The following is a 16,612-nucleotide window of genomic DNA, read 5'->3' on the forward strand; positions in this document are numbered from 1 at the left end:
CGTCATCTCTCGGAAGGATGGAGAAGTGCCGTGAATGGAGTGCGTGGAGATTGGAATAACATTTCAATCTAAACCATCACACGGATGTGGACGTCTGAGGTGAAGTAGATGACCATGTGTAGGCTTATACATGTGTAATAATAATGTGGTAAGTGGTAGCCTGATGCTTTGTAATCACCAACGATGGGTCATAATTTGGTTGATCAGGCTGTGTTATCACATCACTGGATGAAAACAAATAATTATTATGATGTGTTTTACTGTGTCACAGTCATAGAACTTCCGTTTGACAAAAGTGCTGACAAACCATCACCACGATTCCAACCTGGCCTATTGACTGGCGCTGCCCTTCAGCTCCACCCAAACACGTGCACAATGGTGTGTGCGGGTTTTTCTGTTCCCGCGTTTTGCTGCTTGGGTTATAGACTTCAATATGGGTTGAACTTATCTTTTTAGTACTTCCATGGCCCACAGTATAGGAACCAACTACTGGCGTGTTACACTAGTTGGTCCACTAGTGCAGTGTAGCGCGTCCTTAGCGCCACACCTAGCAGAGCATCGGAGTAGGGGAATTACTATGCCCCCTACCCTCCCCCTCGTTGTAACAGCCTTATGTGTTTTCCTTTTCAGCTCGTTTTGTTCCACCACTGCAAACCACGACACGTCCCCCAGACCGGAGAGCTTGTTTGGATATGGGAAGGACTATTCAACTTGCCCCTATGAATTTATAAAAAGTTGCTTTGCTGTTTCGATTCGCCTATTTGGAAGCCATTTATGCAGATAGAGAATGGGGTGCTGTTCAGGACGTTGTATGCTGATCTTCCTCTGCACTCTCCAAGTGGTGAGATCATTCTTCTGCGATGATGCTATCTCTATACAGACTTTCAAAACACACCTGCTCTACCATAGCCTTGATTTACTTCTCTTCAATCATTACTGCCACTTCTGCTGGCTGATGTTGTTGAAATTGTTTTTGGAATGACAAAACGAATTAGGCAAATTTTGCGCGTTTGAGATAAACGGGTAAATTAGAGTTCCCACGACACACCAAAGTCTTTCCATTTCCATATCTAACTAAATTGAATATATATTTGTGTGCTGAGAAAAACAAATGTAAGTTTATTTTAATAATATAAATATTTCACATCAAATAAAACATCAATCAAACATAAATTAATATTTCTCTCTAACATATTTTTTTTTAATTAAGATTTTTGTATTCATGCTCACCATAACTACAAGCTATGGGTCAACACTGAAAAGGAAATAATTGATTGTGTGCTTTTAGAATACAAAAATATGCATGTTTATCTTGCTTGCATGAGTTGCCTAAGGGGAAAGGGAGCCAACCCCCACTTTGCCTGAACCTTAGTCCCACTTTGTCCCGCTCTTTCTTCCAACCCTACTCCCCTTTTGAGTGATTGAGAAGGCGAGTCAGAGGACAGAATTCATATCCCTGCTCTGCCCCTCTCCCTGAAACATGCTTTGTCCCAGTGACTCAGTTACCTTGACAACCCAGAGAGAGCAGTCAGCATGGGAAAAAAATGAGTCTAGTGAATGCTTTGTAGGAGAGATGACCGTTTAACACCACCATCCATCACTTCAGAACCAACTGTTTAGATGAGAATTTCTGAAGAGTCTGGAAGCAGTGAGTGGATGACTTGATAAGATGCTTCCTCATGCATAATTCAGGTAATAGAGATTCTTAACCCACCATCCCTTTCTGCCCCTCCTACTCTCTCCCTCTGACATCCCAGATGACAGCATTGGAGAGGCAGGCTTTTGACTTCCTTGGGTACCAGTGGGCTCCCATCATGGTCAACTTCCTGCAAATAATCATGGTTATCCTCAGCCTCTTTGGCACCATTCAGTACAGACCACGCTACGTTGTTCTAGTAAGTCACATCTAGACCACACTACTTTTGTGTTAATCTGCCCCAGGCTACCCTACAATGGCCCCAGGCTACCCTACAATGGCCCCAGGCTACCCTACAATGGCCCTGGGCTACCCTACAATGGATAATGTTGTGTTTTTGTCTACGATAAATAAAAGCAGTCCTCCCGGGTAATATTACTGTTAATCCATAATCTAATCTATAATAGCTTTAAGGGATCACATGTAGTGTAAGAATGTTCATGTGCTGCAAATATAAATATTGATCCCACGTTATATTAAACATAGAGAAAGTTGTGTAATTAAATGGTTATTACATAGGCAAGTTTAAATTGCATGACACGTGCCTATTCTTCATAGAAGAAAGGTACTGTACTTGTTGAAGGCAAAGTCATTTGTGTAACTATTGTGGAAAAGCATTGGCCACTGTTACAATTCTGTCATGTATAGAGGTTTGCCTCCATACAAATAGATAGACATTATGTGTCTAAAATGATCATCAAATATATTTTCATCCCTCAGTACCTGCTGTGGACATTACTGTGGGTGGCCTGGAATGTCTTTGTGAGCTGTCTCTACTTGGACCTGGGAGGCCTTTCCAAGGTATTGGTCACTAATATTCAGACCCGCTATCAACTAATATATTTGCTTTGCCTTGAATTGTGTCTTATTTTGGCACTGGATCAATCAGTCTTTCTTTTCCCAAACAATTACAGACCGTAACTACATAAACATGCTATTATGAACATGAACAATCCATATGCTGTGTCACGGCAGGAGAGCGACCTGCTATCCCTGGGTGTATCCCCACACCGTTCATGGTGGAAAGACAACGGGCCAGGCTGTGACGACAGGGACCTTCCTGCCACTAGATGGCAGAGTCTGGAGAGCCCAAAACTCATCTATGCTCTGGGATGCTGGCTGGAATACCAATACATAGAGGTCCTACATTGTATCATACAACTCCTAATCTCTGTGAGTACTCTCTCTCTCTCTCTCTCTCTCTCTCTCTCTCTCTCTCTCTCTCTCTCTCTCTCTCTCTCTCTCTCTCTCTCTCTCTCTCTCTCTCTCTCTCTCTCTCTCTCTCTCTCTCTCTCTCTCTCTCTCTCTCTCTCTCTCTCTCTCTCTCTCTCTCTCTCTCTCTCTCTCTCTCTCTCTCTCTCTCTCTCACACACACACAAACACACAATGAAATAAATTCTGAATGTACCCATGTGGTGGTATTCATTGGAATGTAATGTCACATGTTGCCCACACACTCACACATACATACACTGACACTCCAATACACACACACACACACAAACACTACATATGCTCACACACACAAAATAGGGCTCGTAAGTAAGCATTTCACAGTAAAGTTGTTGTATTTGGCGCATGTGACAAATCAAATTTGATTTGAACGTTGAACTGGTGGTCTCTGTGTTTGTGCCTACAGCTCTTGGGATTCGTCTATGCCTGCTATATGGTCAGCACCTTCACTGAGGAGGAGGACAGCTGTATGTGAATTTAAAGTGCATTTTACACATGGTCACAACACACTTTACAAAGAAAACACATACACAATTTAATACACATACTAGAACAGATAGTAAGGCATAAGGTCACAGCCACATGTAATACTGTCAAGTAGGGCCGGGACAATACCAGTATCGCGATACTTGTTAGTATAGTGGCAAGGAAACAAAACACGGATCGGATATAACTTCTTTAGAAAAAAGGCCATGAAGTTGGAAACAAACATAATTATGTTGTCATCCAGAGTCACATTCATTTATTTCCCAAGCTATAGCACACAATATTTTACATGAAGCAGGTTTTTAAAGGACTAAAGAGTTAGGTCTGCTTCATGTTTTCATTTTTGCCATGGAAAACAATTTGTGATACTGGTATCATCACTGCCCTACTGTCAAGGCCTCTTCTTTCCTTTTTTTATTTTTATGTTTCACTTGTTTTAATCATTTAGACCCTTTTATTTAAGAGTTGGTTTTAACTGTCTATAGCTAAAAAAAAACATGAAATTAGTGTTGCATTATTTTATATTTATTAATATAATTGTGTTTTCTTTTTCAGTTAATTTCATTGGTGGGGTCCATTATCCATCTAAACCATCGCCGCTGTATTTATAGTGTACAATTGGGCTGTAAGTACCATTACTTTCTCAGGGGGAACAAAATCTTACATATTCGGCCCACACGTGTGTGTGTGTGTGTGTGTGCACATATTTAATATTGCAACATGTATTCAGTATGTTTCTGTCTGAGACTGTGCAGTTACTTTACCATCATGTTTTGATTTACAGACTATAAGTAAAGGCTTGCAAGTGGGTTGAAAATGACTGACAAGCAAGGAGGGCAGAAGAGGAACGAGTGAGTGAAATACCTACTTTGGAAGAGTGAAATCACATCTCCAGTCACTGAAACAGAAGACATTCCCACACTGCTCAAAAACATAATTCCTCAGCCTCCCGGCACTCTTAATGCATTCTAGCCTACACCAACAGTTCAGTGCAGTTATGGTCAATACTAGCCTGGTCCCAGGTCAGTTTGTGCTTTTGTCTACTCCATTGTCATTGTCAAGCTGTTTGGCATGACAATTCCATAAGTAGTTGGCAAGAGAGGAGAAACAACAGAGTGGCACCCTGCAGGCTATACAGTAGGTCAGTACAGGTACAATCAGAAAACTACTGATACTTCTGACATAACATGTATCAGTATACTGGGAATGGTATTTGTTGTATTTTTGGTATTTTAAACTTTATTAGGATCCCCATTAGCTGTTGCAAAAGCAGCAGCTACTCTTCCTGGGGTCCACACAAAACATGAAATATAATACAGAATGGCATAATACAGAACATCATTAGACAAGAACAGCTCAAAGACAACTACATACATTTTTTAAAAAGGCACACGTAGCCTACATATCAATGCATACACACCAACTATCTAGGTCAAATAGGGGAGAGGCGTTGTGCCACGAGGTGTTGCTTTATCTGTTTTTTGAAACCAGGTTTGCTGTTTATTTTAGCAATATGAGTGGTAGCCTAATACTTTGTAATCACCACCCAAACACGTGCACAATGGCGTGCGCGGGTTTTTCTGTGCCCGCGTTTTCCTGTTTGGGTTATATACTTCAATATGAGTTTGGACTTATCTTTTTAGTACTTCCATGGTCCACAATATGGGAACCAGTTGTTTTAGGTCCTGTGGGCCTATGCAATGTTTGTGTTTGACCCCAGGTGAGGGTTGCTTGAAAGTGAACAATTTTGGTGGAAAGAATGGACAAATATTTGTTTTTGAGAAAATATCACTGAGCCCAAAAATGTTCTTGGTCCTGTGCACATATAGGCTACTAAACATTTATGCATTGTCCCTTCCACCAGCACCACCAACTACTGGCGCCACACCTACCAGAGCATCGGAGTAGGGGAATTACTATGCCCTACTCCGGCAATGGAGTAGGCAAAAGCACAGCTGAAGGAAGTTCCATGCAATTAGGGGTCTATATAATACTGTACACTTTCTTGAATTTGTTCTGGATTTGGGGACTGAAAAGACCCCTGGTGGCATGTCTGGTGGGATAAGTGTGTGTGTCAGAGCTGTGTGTAACAATTTGGGATTTTCAACACATTGTTTCTTATAAAAAAGAAAAAGTTATGCAGTCAGTCTCTCCTCAACTCGTAGCCAAGAGAGACTGGCATACATAGTAAACTCAGGAAAAAAAGAAACATACTCTCACTGTCAACTGCGTTTATTTTCTGCAAACTTAACATGTGTAAATATTTGTATGAACATAACAAGATTCAACAACTGAGACATAAACTGAACAAGTTCCACAGACATGTGACTAACATAAATGGAATAATGTGTCCCTGAACAAAGGGGGGGTCAAAATCAAAAGTAACAGTCCGTATCTGGTGTGGCCACCAGCTGCACTAAGTATTGCAGTGCATCTCCTCCTCGTGGACTGCACCCGAATTTCCAGTTCTTTCTGTGAGATGTTACCCCACTCTTCCACCAAGGCACCTGCAAGTTCCCGGACATTTATGGGGGGAATGGCCCTAGCCCTTACCCTCCGATCCAACAGGTCCCAGACATGTTCAATAGGATTGAGATCAGGGCTCTTCGCTGGCCATGGCCGAACACTGACATTCCTGTCTTGCAGGAAATCACGCACAGAACGAGCAGTATAACTGGTGGCATTGTCATGCTGGAGGGTCATGTCAGGATGAGCCTGCAGGAAGGGTACCACATTAGGGAGGAGGATGTCTTCCCTGTAACACTCAGCGTTGAGATTGCCTGCAATGACAACAAGCTCAGTCCGATGATGCTGTGACACACCGCCCCAGACCATGACGGACCCTCCACCTCCAAATCGATCCCGCTGCAGAGTACAGGCCTCGGTGTAACGCTCATTCCTTCGATGATAAATGTGAATCCGACCATCACCCCTGGTGAGACAAAACCGCGACTCATCAGTGAAGAGCACTTTTTGCCAGTCCTGTCTGGTCCAGCGACGGTGGGTTTGTGCCCATAGGTGACGTTGTTGCCGGTGATGTCTGGTGAGGACCTGCCTTACAACAGGCCTACAAGCCCTCAGTCCAGCCTATTGCGGACAGTCTGAGCACTGATGGAGGGATTGTGCGTTCCTGGTGTAACTCGGGCAGTTGTTGTTGCCATCATGTACCTGTCTCGCAGGTGTGATGTTCGGATGTACCGATCCTGTGCAGGTTACACGTGGTCTGCCACTGCGAGGACGATCAGCTGTCCGTCCTGTCTCCCTGTAGCACTGTTTTAGGCGTCTCACAGTACGGACATTGCAATGTATTGCCCTGGCCACATCTGCAGTCCTCATGCCTCCTTGCAGCATGCTTAAGGCACATTCACGCAGATGAGCAGGGTCCCTGGGCATCTTTCTTTTGGTGTTTTCCAGAGTCAGTAGAAAGGCCTCTTTAGTGTCCTAAGTTTTCATAACTGGGACCTTATTTTCCTACCATCTGTAAGCTGTTAGTGTCTTAACGACCGTTCCACAGGTGCATGTTCATTAATTGTTTATGGTTCATTGAACACGCATGGGAAACAGTGTTTAAACCCTTTACAATGAAGATCTGTGAAGTTATTTGGATTTTTACGAATTATCTTTGAAAGACAGGGTCCTGAAAAAGGGACGTTTCTTTTTTTGCTGAGTTTATTTATATTAGCCCTCTGATTACAATTAAGAGCAAAACGTGCTGCTCTGTTTTGAGCCAGCTGCAGGTTAGCTATGTCTTTCCTTGCAGCACTGGACCACACGACTGAACAATAATCAATATTAGACAAAACTAGAGCCTGCAGAACTTGCTTTTTGGAGTCTGGTGTCAGAAAAGCAGAGCATCTCTTTATTACGGCCAGACTTCTCCCCATCTTTCCAACGATTGAATCTATATGTTTGATGACATACAGTAGTGTCACTCTGTAAAAATATGCATTTACGCATACTGTTGAAAATGGACCAAACCCTATAATTGTGTGTCCTACATTGATGTTAATGGAAGATTTGCATGAACATTTTAGTCATGTGCAAATTATCAAAGTTATGTATACAGATTTATAGTTAGGATTTGGACCTATGTGAAGGTATGAGTGTGCCTGTGTGTGTGCGTGTGTGTGCAGTTCATACATTAAATTCCAGATAGCAGAGGAAAATAAAGACATTTTATTAATAATCTTCAATATTGTGATAGAAATTAGCTAAAGACAGTGGTTGTCATGTAAAAAGCATCTTCTAATTTTTTAGGCCTACCTCTGAATTTTGTTTGAATTTGCGTGCCACTGATTGAAAAAAGACCCTGACTGTATCTTTAAGTGAATTTTGTTTGAATAAACTGTGCTTTTCTGTTAGCCAATGTGTGCAGGTATGTTTTGACTCATATTCCTCATTTACTTGCCTTACTATTGATTTGTTTTAAATTACATGTTAACCACTGAGTATCATTGAGTATCACTGGCTATTATTCAAGTCCCGACTGAAGAGTCCAGTCCATCAAATCTGAATATTATAAAATGATTGCAGGTCTACTTGGAGCCTATAATAAATACATACAGCTTTACATTCTCTATATGAAACACTTCTAACCAAGATATAACGTAATGTTTGTGAGAAACACAACAGAATAATTATCTTTAAAAAGTGTGAGTGGAAGAAAAAAAAATCACTAAATGGCTTCAGTGCAATGTTTTATACAGAATATTTGTAGTAACAGTCGTCAAGATAATGTACATGATATCTAAATTGCTATTGCGAGTATTTTCTCTAGTGTGAAGGTTTTAAATGTTTTTATCAAAGCCTTACCTTAATTCTAGTAGATTGTGCCCCAAATAAATCGTCCCCTTTCAGAATGTCCCCATCACTCTTCCGTTGGATTGGTTAGCGCGCTGACTCGTCATCGCGGCAGAGCATTAAAGATCACAAGTGATATTTGTGAAACGCGATTACCGCAGTCCTCCTATTGAAGATGCATGACTTCCGACGTTTTGTCGTTGAGGCACCGCGCCTGGTGTGCCGCTGACGTCAATCCCCTTCATTTAGACCCCGGATGAACCTGCTATTGGGGGAAGTGAACAGGGCCATCAGCACAATAACTGCAATTTGGTGGATAAGGGGGAAAAAGCAAAAATACATTGGATTAATCCTAACAGTGGACCCTTTGAAACCACCAGGACTATCTCCAAATTGGATTTACGTAAACAAAGGGGGACTGGCAGAATTGAGCCTTGGAACAGTAGTTTGAGTTAGCTTGCTGCTGACTGTAACGAAGGAAAACATCTTGCTGATTAGCTTGCTAGCTACTGTACTGAGATACGAATAAAACGCAGGTTTTGAGGGAACCGTCTAATTGAAACGCTCTACACATATCCAGTGGCTTGCTTCATGAATTATGTCTGCTACAAGTATTGACCCTCAGGTAGGCAGACTGTATTTTCCGGAAAAAATCCACTCAGCGTCGACTCAAGGCCTTGCATTGAGGAAAGGTGGTTGGTTGTGCGCCCAATCCACCTATTGCTGAGATGTGATTCCTTCTAGCTAGCTAACTCCAGTTTAGTTAGCAGGTTAGCCGCTAGCTAACACGTAATAAATCAGACTTTTTATACCAATAATAATATGAAGCCATCGCCACGTTTCGTTCCTAGCACTTAGCTAGTTAACGTTAGCTAGCTATGTGGTTTGCTAAAAACCTAACTTAATGTATTTCACATGTATTCTCCTTATTAATATTGTCAGGAACAGTTTCAGCTGTTGCAGTGGTTTACCAGCTCTAGTAAGTTGTGGTTCTGTGCTAACGCAATGTGTTTACTTAGCTAGTTAGCTAGGAAACTGGTTGTTGGCTAGCTAGTAAAGTTAGGTAACAAACGTTAATGTAAACTTCTGATTTTCAGCGAGTGTGTTGGATGTTAATTAGACAGCTAAAACACAGATTTATCTCTTTTACATGTTAACCAATTACACGGGAATGAAGAATTCAAAAGGACAAGACGCTAAAGGTAAGATCACTGTAGTTAATGTTAGGTAGATCATTTTTGACTAGTTAGGTAGACTGCGATTGCTCAGCTGGTTGCCGGTAGCAAGCACTGACCATGCACGGACTAGTTATAAACAATGCACCTGCGGTGTAAATACAATGCTGTCTTGTTATGTCAGTGATGCATGTCTTGTTATGCATTTTATGTCTTGCAGCTTTTACACACCCAAGTGTTAATCAGTACTGACTGCAGAACAACATAGCTAACATCAGATTTCTATGGTCTTCTCAGGCAGGCATACACTAAGCATGCATATATTTTTATTGAATGAAGGAGAAAGACATGTACATGTGTTTGTCTGTTTATTTGACACACATTGATAAATAACCCTACTATCAGTCTTTCCGGTTTCAGTGCAAAATGGCTCACTCCACCAGAAGGAAACTGTACATGATAATGACTTTGAGCCCTATCTCACTGGCCAATCCAATCAGGTGAGTGTCTTTTGAAATGTGTGTATCTGTGTCTGAATTAGAAAATAAAAAAAGTGTCTTGACTGCAGGGAGGCCCACAACTCAATATTGTCTCACAGGAGGACAGGCCGTTTGCTTGGCTACATTGTTAGCTGATATTGTTAGACATTTGCATAATTAAAGATGATGCCTTAAGTACTGCACGCATGGCCTTTTGGTCCTAAAATCTGAGTTTTGGGGGTATAAGCTAACGGTCATTGGAGTTTGGTGCTAGGTCATGTTGATATTTAGTTTGATGTATCAGGATTTCAAAATGTGTATTTACACTCCCTTTTTTTCTCTAGAACAACAGCTACCAATCCATGACTGACCCTTACCTGTCCAGCTACTATGCCCCCTCCATTGGATTCCCCTACCCCCTGAGCGAGGCCCCTTGGTCCACCGGTGGCGACCCCCCGATCCCTTACCTGACCCCCTATGCGCCCCTTAGCAATGGAGACCACCACTTCATGCATGACACCGTTTTTGGCCAGCCTGGAGGGCTTGGCAGCAGCATCTACCCACATAGGTTTAACTTTTTCCCTGAGAACCCAGCCTTCTCCACCTGGGGTACCAGTGGGTCTCAAGGCCAGCAGACTCAGAGTTCAGCCTATGGGGGCAGCTACAGCTACCCTCCCAGCTCCCTGGGGGGCACACTAGTCCCTGATGGTCAGACAGGGTTCCACAGTGACACTCTGAGCAAGGCACCAGGCATGAACAGCCTGGAGCAGGGGATGCTGGGGCTGAAGATAGGTGGGGATGTGTCGGGCAATGGCTCAGGCGTGAAGAGTGTGGGCTCTGTGATCGGAGGTGGTGCTGTGGCTCAGGCTGTTTCTACAGGCAATGGTGGAACACCAATTGGCATGCCCCCTCCTAAGCCCACGTCCTGGGCTGCTATCGCCAGCAAACCAGCCAAGCCACAGCAGCTGAAGGCCAAGCCAGGCATGCCCATGGGGGGAGCCCTGCCACCACCACCCATCAAACACAACATGGACATTGGGACATGGGATAACAAAGGGTCTATAAGCAAAGTGGCCCCTCCACTGTCCCACCACCAGCAGCAGCTCCACTCTCATGGCCATGCCCACCTCCCCCATGGGCTCCCCCCTCCCCCTCAGCAGTCCGTTCAATCTGCCCAGTCCCTTGTGCAGCAGATGACCATGGGCCCGCCCCCCCTGCAGTCATACCAGAACCACAACTCAGCCCCACCCCCTCAGACCCGCTGGGTTGCTCCACGCAACCGTAACCCGGGCTACGGTGGAGGCAGCATGGACAGCAGCGGTTCCTCTAGTGTTGGGGGTGGAGGTGTGCCTCCAGGTTCTGGCCCAGGTCTAGAGAACCACCCTGTTCTGGAGAATCTGCGGGCTGCCCACAGCTACAACCCTAAGGAGTTTGACTGGAACCTGAAGAACGGCCGCGTGTTCATCATCAAGAGCTACTCTGAGGACGACATCCACCGCTCCATCAAGTACTCCATCTGGTGCAGCACAGAGCACGGTAACAAGCGTCTGGACTCAGCCTTCCGTGCCATCAATGCCAAAGGCCCTGTCTATTTGCTGTTCAGCGTCAATGGCAGCGGCCACTTCTGTGGCGTGGCAGAGATGCTCTCGCCCGTGGACTACGGCACCAGTGCTGGCGTTTGGGCGCAGGACAAGTGGAAAGGCAAGTTTGACGTGGACTGGCTGTTTGTGAAAGACGTGCCTAATAGCCAGCTGAGGCACATCAGGCTGGAAAACAACGACAACAAGCCGGTGACCAACTCTAGGGACACACAAGAGGTCCCTCTAGAGAAGGCTAAGCAGGTGCTCAAGATCATCGCCACTTACAAACACACCACCTCCATCTTTGATGACTTCTCCCACTATGAGAAGAGACAGGAAGAAGAGGAGGTTGTCAGAAAGGTAATCATAATTACTGTCTCTTGTTGATCACAAAGATCCTAAACCAACTGATCATGGATAGGTTTCATCCTTTTTTGTAAAGACCCCCCCCAAAAAAATGTATTCAGAACCATTAACTTTTTCCACATTTTGTTACAGTACAGTTACAGTTATTCTAAAATTGATCAAATTGTTGTTTTTTTACTCATCAATCTACACACTACCTCATTATGACAAAGCAAAACCAGTTTTTGGGGGGAATTTTAGCAAATGTATAAAAATAACAAAAAATCAAATATCACATTTACAAAAGTATTCAGACCCTTTACTCAGTACTTTGTTGAAGTATATTTTGGTAGTGATTACAGTCTCAAGTCTTGGGTATGATGCTACAAGCTTGGCACACCTGTATTTGGGGAGTTTCTCCCATTGTTCGCAACAGATCCTCTCAAGCTCTGTCAGGTTGGATGGGGAGCATCGCTGCACAGCTATTTTCAGGTCTCTCCAGAGATGTTAGCTCGGGTTCAAGTCCGGGCTCTGGCTGGGCCACTCAAGAACATTCAGTGACTTGTCCTGAAGCCACTCCTGCATTGTCTTGGCTGTGTGCTTAGGGTTGTTGTAGTGTTGGAAGGTGAACCTTTGCCCCATTCTGAGGTCCTGAGCTCTCTGGAGCAGGTTTTCATCAAGGATCTCTCTGTACTTTCCGGCTGCTGAAAAACATCCCCACAACATGATGCTGCCACCACCATGCTTCACTGTAGGGATGGTGCCAGGTTTCTTTCAGATGTGGCGCTTGGCAATTAGGGTGAAGAGTTCAATCTTGTTTCTCGTTGTCTGAGCATCCTTTAGGTGCCTTTGGCAAACTCCAAGCGGCTGTCATGTGCCTTTTACTCAGAAGTGGCTTCCATCTGGCCACTCCACCATCAAGGCCTGATTGGTGGAGTGCTGCAAAGATGGTTGTCCTTCTGGAAGGTTCTCCCATCTCCACAGAGGAACTCTGGAGCTCTGTCAGAGTGACCCGGGCTACGGTGGAGGTTCCAAACTTCTTCCATTTAAGAATGATGGAGGCCACTGTGTTCTTGGGTACCTACAATGCTGCAGAAATGTTTTGGTACCATCCCCAGATCTGTGCCTCCACACAATCCTGTCTCGGACCTCTACAGACAATTCCTTTGACATCTTGGCTTGGTTTTTGCTCTGACATGCACTGTCTTCCCAAATCATGTCCAATAATTTTAATTTACCACAGGTGGACTCCAATCAAGTTGTAGAAACATCTCAAAGATGATCAATGGAAACAGGATGCACCTGAGCTCAATTTCAAGTCTCATAGCAAAGGGTCTGAATACTTTTGTAAATAAGGTATGTATAAAAATATATATACACTACCGTTCAAAAGTTTGGGGTCACTTAGAAATGTCCTTGTTTTTGAAAGAAAAGCAAAAAAAAAATGGCCATTAAAATAACATCAAATTGATCAGAAATACATTGTTAATGTTTTAAATGACTATTGTTGCTGAAAACGGCAGATTTTTTTTTTTAATGGAGTATCTACATAGGCGTATAGAGGCCCATTATCAGCAACCATCACTCCTGTGTTCCAATGCCATGTTGTGTTAGCTAATTCAAGTTTATCATTTTAAAATGATAATTGATCATTGGAAAACCCTCTTTGCAATTATGTTAGCAAAGCTGAAAACTGTTGTTCTTATTAAAGAAGCAATAAAACAGGCCTTTAGACTACTTGAGTATCTGGAGCATCAGCATTTGTGGGTTCGATTACAGGCTCAAAATGGCCAGAAACAAAGACCTTCTGAAACTCGTCAGTCTATTCTTGTTCTGAGAAATGAAGGCTATTCCATGCGAGAAATTGCCAAGAAACTGAAGATCTCGTACAACGCTGTGTACTACTCCCTTCACAGAACAGCGCAAACTGGATCTAACCAGAATAGAAAGAGGAGTGGGAGGCCCCGGTGCACAACTGAGCAAGAGGACAAGTACATTAGTGTCTAGTTTGAGAAACGGATGCCTCACAAGTCCTCAACTGGCAGCTTCATCATTTAATAGTACCCGCAAAACTCCAGTCTCAACGTCAACAGTGAAGAGGTGACTCTGGGATGTTGGCCTTCTAGGCAGACTTGCCAATAAAAAGAAAGATTAAGATGGGCAAAAGAACACACACTGGACAGAGGAACTCTGCCTAGAAGGCCAGCATCCCGGAGTCGCCTCTTCATTGATGACGTTGAGGCTGGTGTGTTGCAGGTACTATTTCATGAAGCTGCCAGTTGAAGACTTGTGAGGCATCTGTTTCTCTAACTAGACACTCAACTTTTGAATGGTAGTATATATTCGACTTCAAAAAACCTTTGCTTTGTCATTATGGGGTATTCCATGTTGATTGAGGAAAATGTTTTATTTAATTTTAGAATAAGGCTGTAACATAACAAAATGTGGAAAAGGGGAAGGGGTCTGAATACTTTCCATATGCAGTGTATATCTCCTTTACTGTTTTAAAAATATTGGGACAACCTGAGTTTTGTATTACTTGATTTGTCCCATCACAGACCAAATGTCTACCGTTTTGTATTTGTTTGCTGTTTTTATTGTTTTGTGCAGGAGGTGTAACCATCCCTAAATGCCTCTTACTTCTTTCAACAGACCTATGAGCCAGCTCCAATACAGAGAGGGTCCCGACTTGATCAGGTAAAGAACCTTTTCTGAGTGTTTCACCTTTTATTTGGCTTCTGCCCATCAAGACATTGTTCCCTATGTCTCCAAGGAAATAATAAACCATTGTAGGGGGGGTGGAAGATTTGATTTAGTGTAGTTTTTCTAATGGTAACACTTTCGTTATTTCTTCCCCTCCCCACCCAAGGAACGCCAAAACCGAAGTAAACCACAATAGAAGAATGCTCCTTATAGCTTGATCAACGGTTATACTTGGATGGACATAATGGAATTTAGATCATGAAAAAAGAGGACATAAAGAAATTGTCAACTCCTATTTATTTTGGCCCACATCAAACTTTGAGCCACACTGCTTCTGGTCCGGTTCCCAGTCTCCAAGTCGTGCGCAGGGATGAAGTCGGTTTCCATTAATCAAATTGCTTCATCCTTTTTTGTTTTCTTTCTTTCTGTATTTTTAGCCTGGCAGGTCTTTATTTGCTATACTCCCACACTCACATCCTTAACTATGAGTAACAAATATCTGCACTTCTTTAAAAAAATCTAACATGCTGCTGATATTCAGTGACTGTTCAACTTGTGGTGGTGTGAGTGTTGGAGAAACGTTAAGTGCTTGTATTGGTTGTTCTGATTTAGGAAGAGTGAATGCGACAATTAACTGAATCTTGACAAATGTTTGATAACTGTACTTGGCCAGTTTTATTTTGCATAATCAAAATAAACTGTTCTATTATGCCCTTCTTGTCCATGTGAGAGTGGTCTTGTGGCTTGGTAGAAGATGTGAAAAGCTTCTGCAAATGATGCATATAATGGATAATGTGAAAGGCTGTGACATTAGAAAATGTTCATGTTTAAGAAAAGAAATATTTTTGAAATAATGTATCACTTGGCTTAACACTTGTGACAACAAATTGTTGAAGAAGAGATACAAGATGTTTTATTTTCGTTTCTTTTTTTCAGAGTGGAGCCTTAACACTTTATTTCTGACAACAGTGTCAATGAAACTCTATTTGCTGTACTGTAACTCAAGTGTGTCAGCAAAAAGATTCAGGGGAAAGATGTCTAGAACATCCGCTCTCAAAGGAGGTCCCTTTCTTTTTTCTTGATGGGGAGGAAATGTAAACTGTCTTGAGTTCAAATTCTTAGCCGGACAATACTATGATGTTGTCTTTTTCCTTGTTATTTTAAATCACAGCTGTTACTTTTCTCTGTTCCCCATCATTCCAACAACAGGGGTCTCTAAGTCATTTTGGTGAAAAATGTAGCATGTACTGCTTTTAAAATCAAGATAGCCCTGTCACTCTGTTTCTTATCCTTGTCCTTTCTTAACAGAATTAAAGCATTGATATAACCCTTCCACTTCATCCTCAGAAATGTTAAGCTTTAATGTACTGGCAATGCTAACTGAGAACGCCTCAAATGTGTAATCTTAAAATTAATTTGACTGATTTAATGTCAAGTGTATGAAAACCCAGAGAATAGTATATATGGTATCTGTGTGTTATTTCTTTTTCCCGGGACCTGCTTGCTGTACTGTGTATGTCTGTATGTGAAAGACAGAGGGGAGTGGGATTATTGAGGGAATCAGATTTATGTATTGGAAATTATTCATTCATGAGAATATATAAAATTTAAGAAAACAAATGTTTAAGTCACCCCTGAATTTAATATGCGTTGTATCAAAGGTCACTATCACATTCTTAGATTTGATCATGGTCATTATTAAAGGTATACTATCTATTGTAAGTGTTTTTGGTTTGTTCCGTTGTGAGTGAAAAGTAGCAATGTCTGCATCTACAGTAGCCTGTTTCCCTGTGTGGGGGGGGGGGGGGGTGATGACAACCCACATTGTTTGTTAGATGAGAGAGTGGTGCCTGAAGTATGGATGTTGACATTTCAGACCTGGGTCAAAAACATGTAAGATACTTGTACTCTCTCTGATGAAACCAATGGTATAGTCTCAAAAGCCCCAAACCCAAAACACCTTTTATTTAGTTTTAATTCCATGATCCATAAAAACAAACTGAACTGTAGGCCTACATAATTCACAGCACATCAAACCAAGGCTAATGGATTACATAAAATAATGTGTCCATATACTTTTACCGTGTTTGGTCACCAGAGCTCATAGCCTACAAC

General features: G+C 42.5%; 2 protein-coding genes across 5 annotated transcripts; both read left to right on the top strand.

Moving 5' to 3' along the window:
* Positions 1 to 17: 17 nt before the first annotated feature.
* Positions 18 to 7,776, top strand: LOC106567223 (sodium/potassium-transporting ATPase subunit beta-1-interacting protein 3). The gene is made up of 7 exons (XM_014136253.3): positions 18 to 841; positions 1,758 to 1,895; positions 2,417 to 2,497; positions 2,672 to 2,869; positions 3,336 to 3,396; positions 3,971 to 4,040; positions 4,200 to 7,776. Exons 1-6 carry the CDS (start codon positions 788 to 790, stop codon positions 4,024 to 4,026), a joined length of 588 nt encoding a protein of 195 aa, XP_013991728.2. The 5' UTR covers positions 18 to 787; the 3' UTR covers positions 4,027 to 4,040; positions 4,200 to 7,776.
* A 669-nt stretch (positions 7,777 to 8,445) lies between these two features.
* On the top strand, positions 8,446 to 16,219 carry LOC106567220 (YTH domain-containing family protein 1). Of its 4 annotated transcripts, none has more exons than XR_014380068.1 (7): positions 8,446 to 8,840; positions 9,393 to 9,417; positions 9,796 to 9,890; positions 10,214 to 11,809; positions 13,038 to 13,150; positions 14,447 to 14,491; positions 14,664 to 16,219. XR_014380068.1 is itself a non-coding variant. In XM_082960048.1 (7 exons), exons 5-7 carry the CDS (start codon positions 10,232 to 10,234, stop codon positions 14,691 to 14,693), a joined length of 1,653 nt encoding a protein of 550 aa, XP_082816174.1. In that variant the 5' UTR covers positions 8,446 to 8,840; positions 9,158 to 9,194; positions 9,393 to 9,417; positions 9,796 to 9,890; positions 10,214 to 10,231; the 3' UTR covers positions 14,694 to 16,219. The 4 variants fall into 4 exon arrangements, 2 of the variants coding, with proteins under 2 accessions (XP_082816174.1, XP_013991725.3); XM_082960048.1 differs by lacking the exon at positions 13,038 to 13,150 and adding an exon at positions 9,158 to 9,194; XR_014380069.1 differs by lacking the exons at positions 14,447 to 14,491; positions 14,664 to 16,219 and adding an exon at positions 13,711 to 13,864.
* The last annotated feature ends 393 nt before the right edge of the window (positions 16,220 to 16,612 follow it).

Source organism: Salmo salar, chromosome 13 (assembly GCF_965601325.2).
Source record: "Salmo salar chromosome 13, fSalSal1, whole genome shotgun sequence".
Classification (NCBI taxonomy): domain Eukaryota; kingdom Metazoa; phylum Chordata; class Actinopteri; order Salmoniformes; family Salmonidae; genus Salmo; species Salmo salar.

Bases quoted from the DNA above. Each gene is read 5' to 3' on its own strand.
- LOC106567223 (XM_014136253.3), top strand. From the start codon at position 788: ATGGGGTGCTGTTCAGGACGTTGTATGCTGATCTTCCTCTGCACTCTC. The intron at 1,896-2,416 runs GTAAGTCACATC...TTCATCCCTCAG, and splicing joins GACCACGCTACGTTGTTCTA to TACCTGCTGTGGACATTACT. The intron at 2,498-2,671 runs GTATTGGTCACT...GTGTCACGGCAG, and splicing joins ACCTGGGAGGCCTTTCCAAG to GAGAGCGACCTGCTATCCCT.
- LOC106567220 (XM_014136250.3), top strand. From the start codon at position 8,814: ATGTCTGCTACAAGTATTGACCCTCAG. The intron at 9,891-10,213 runs GTGAGTGTCTTT...TTTTTTCTCTAG, and splicing joins TCACTGGCCAATCCAATCAG to AACAACAGCTACCAATCCAT. The intron at 11,810-14,446 runs GTAATCATAATT...TTCTTTCAACAG, and splicing joins AAGAGGAGGTTGTCAGAAAG to ACCTATGAGCCAGCTCCAAT.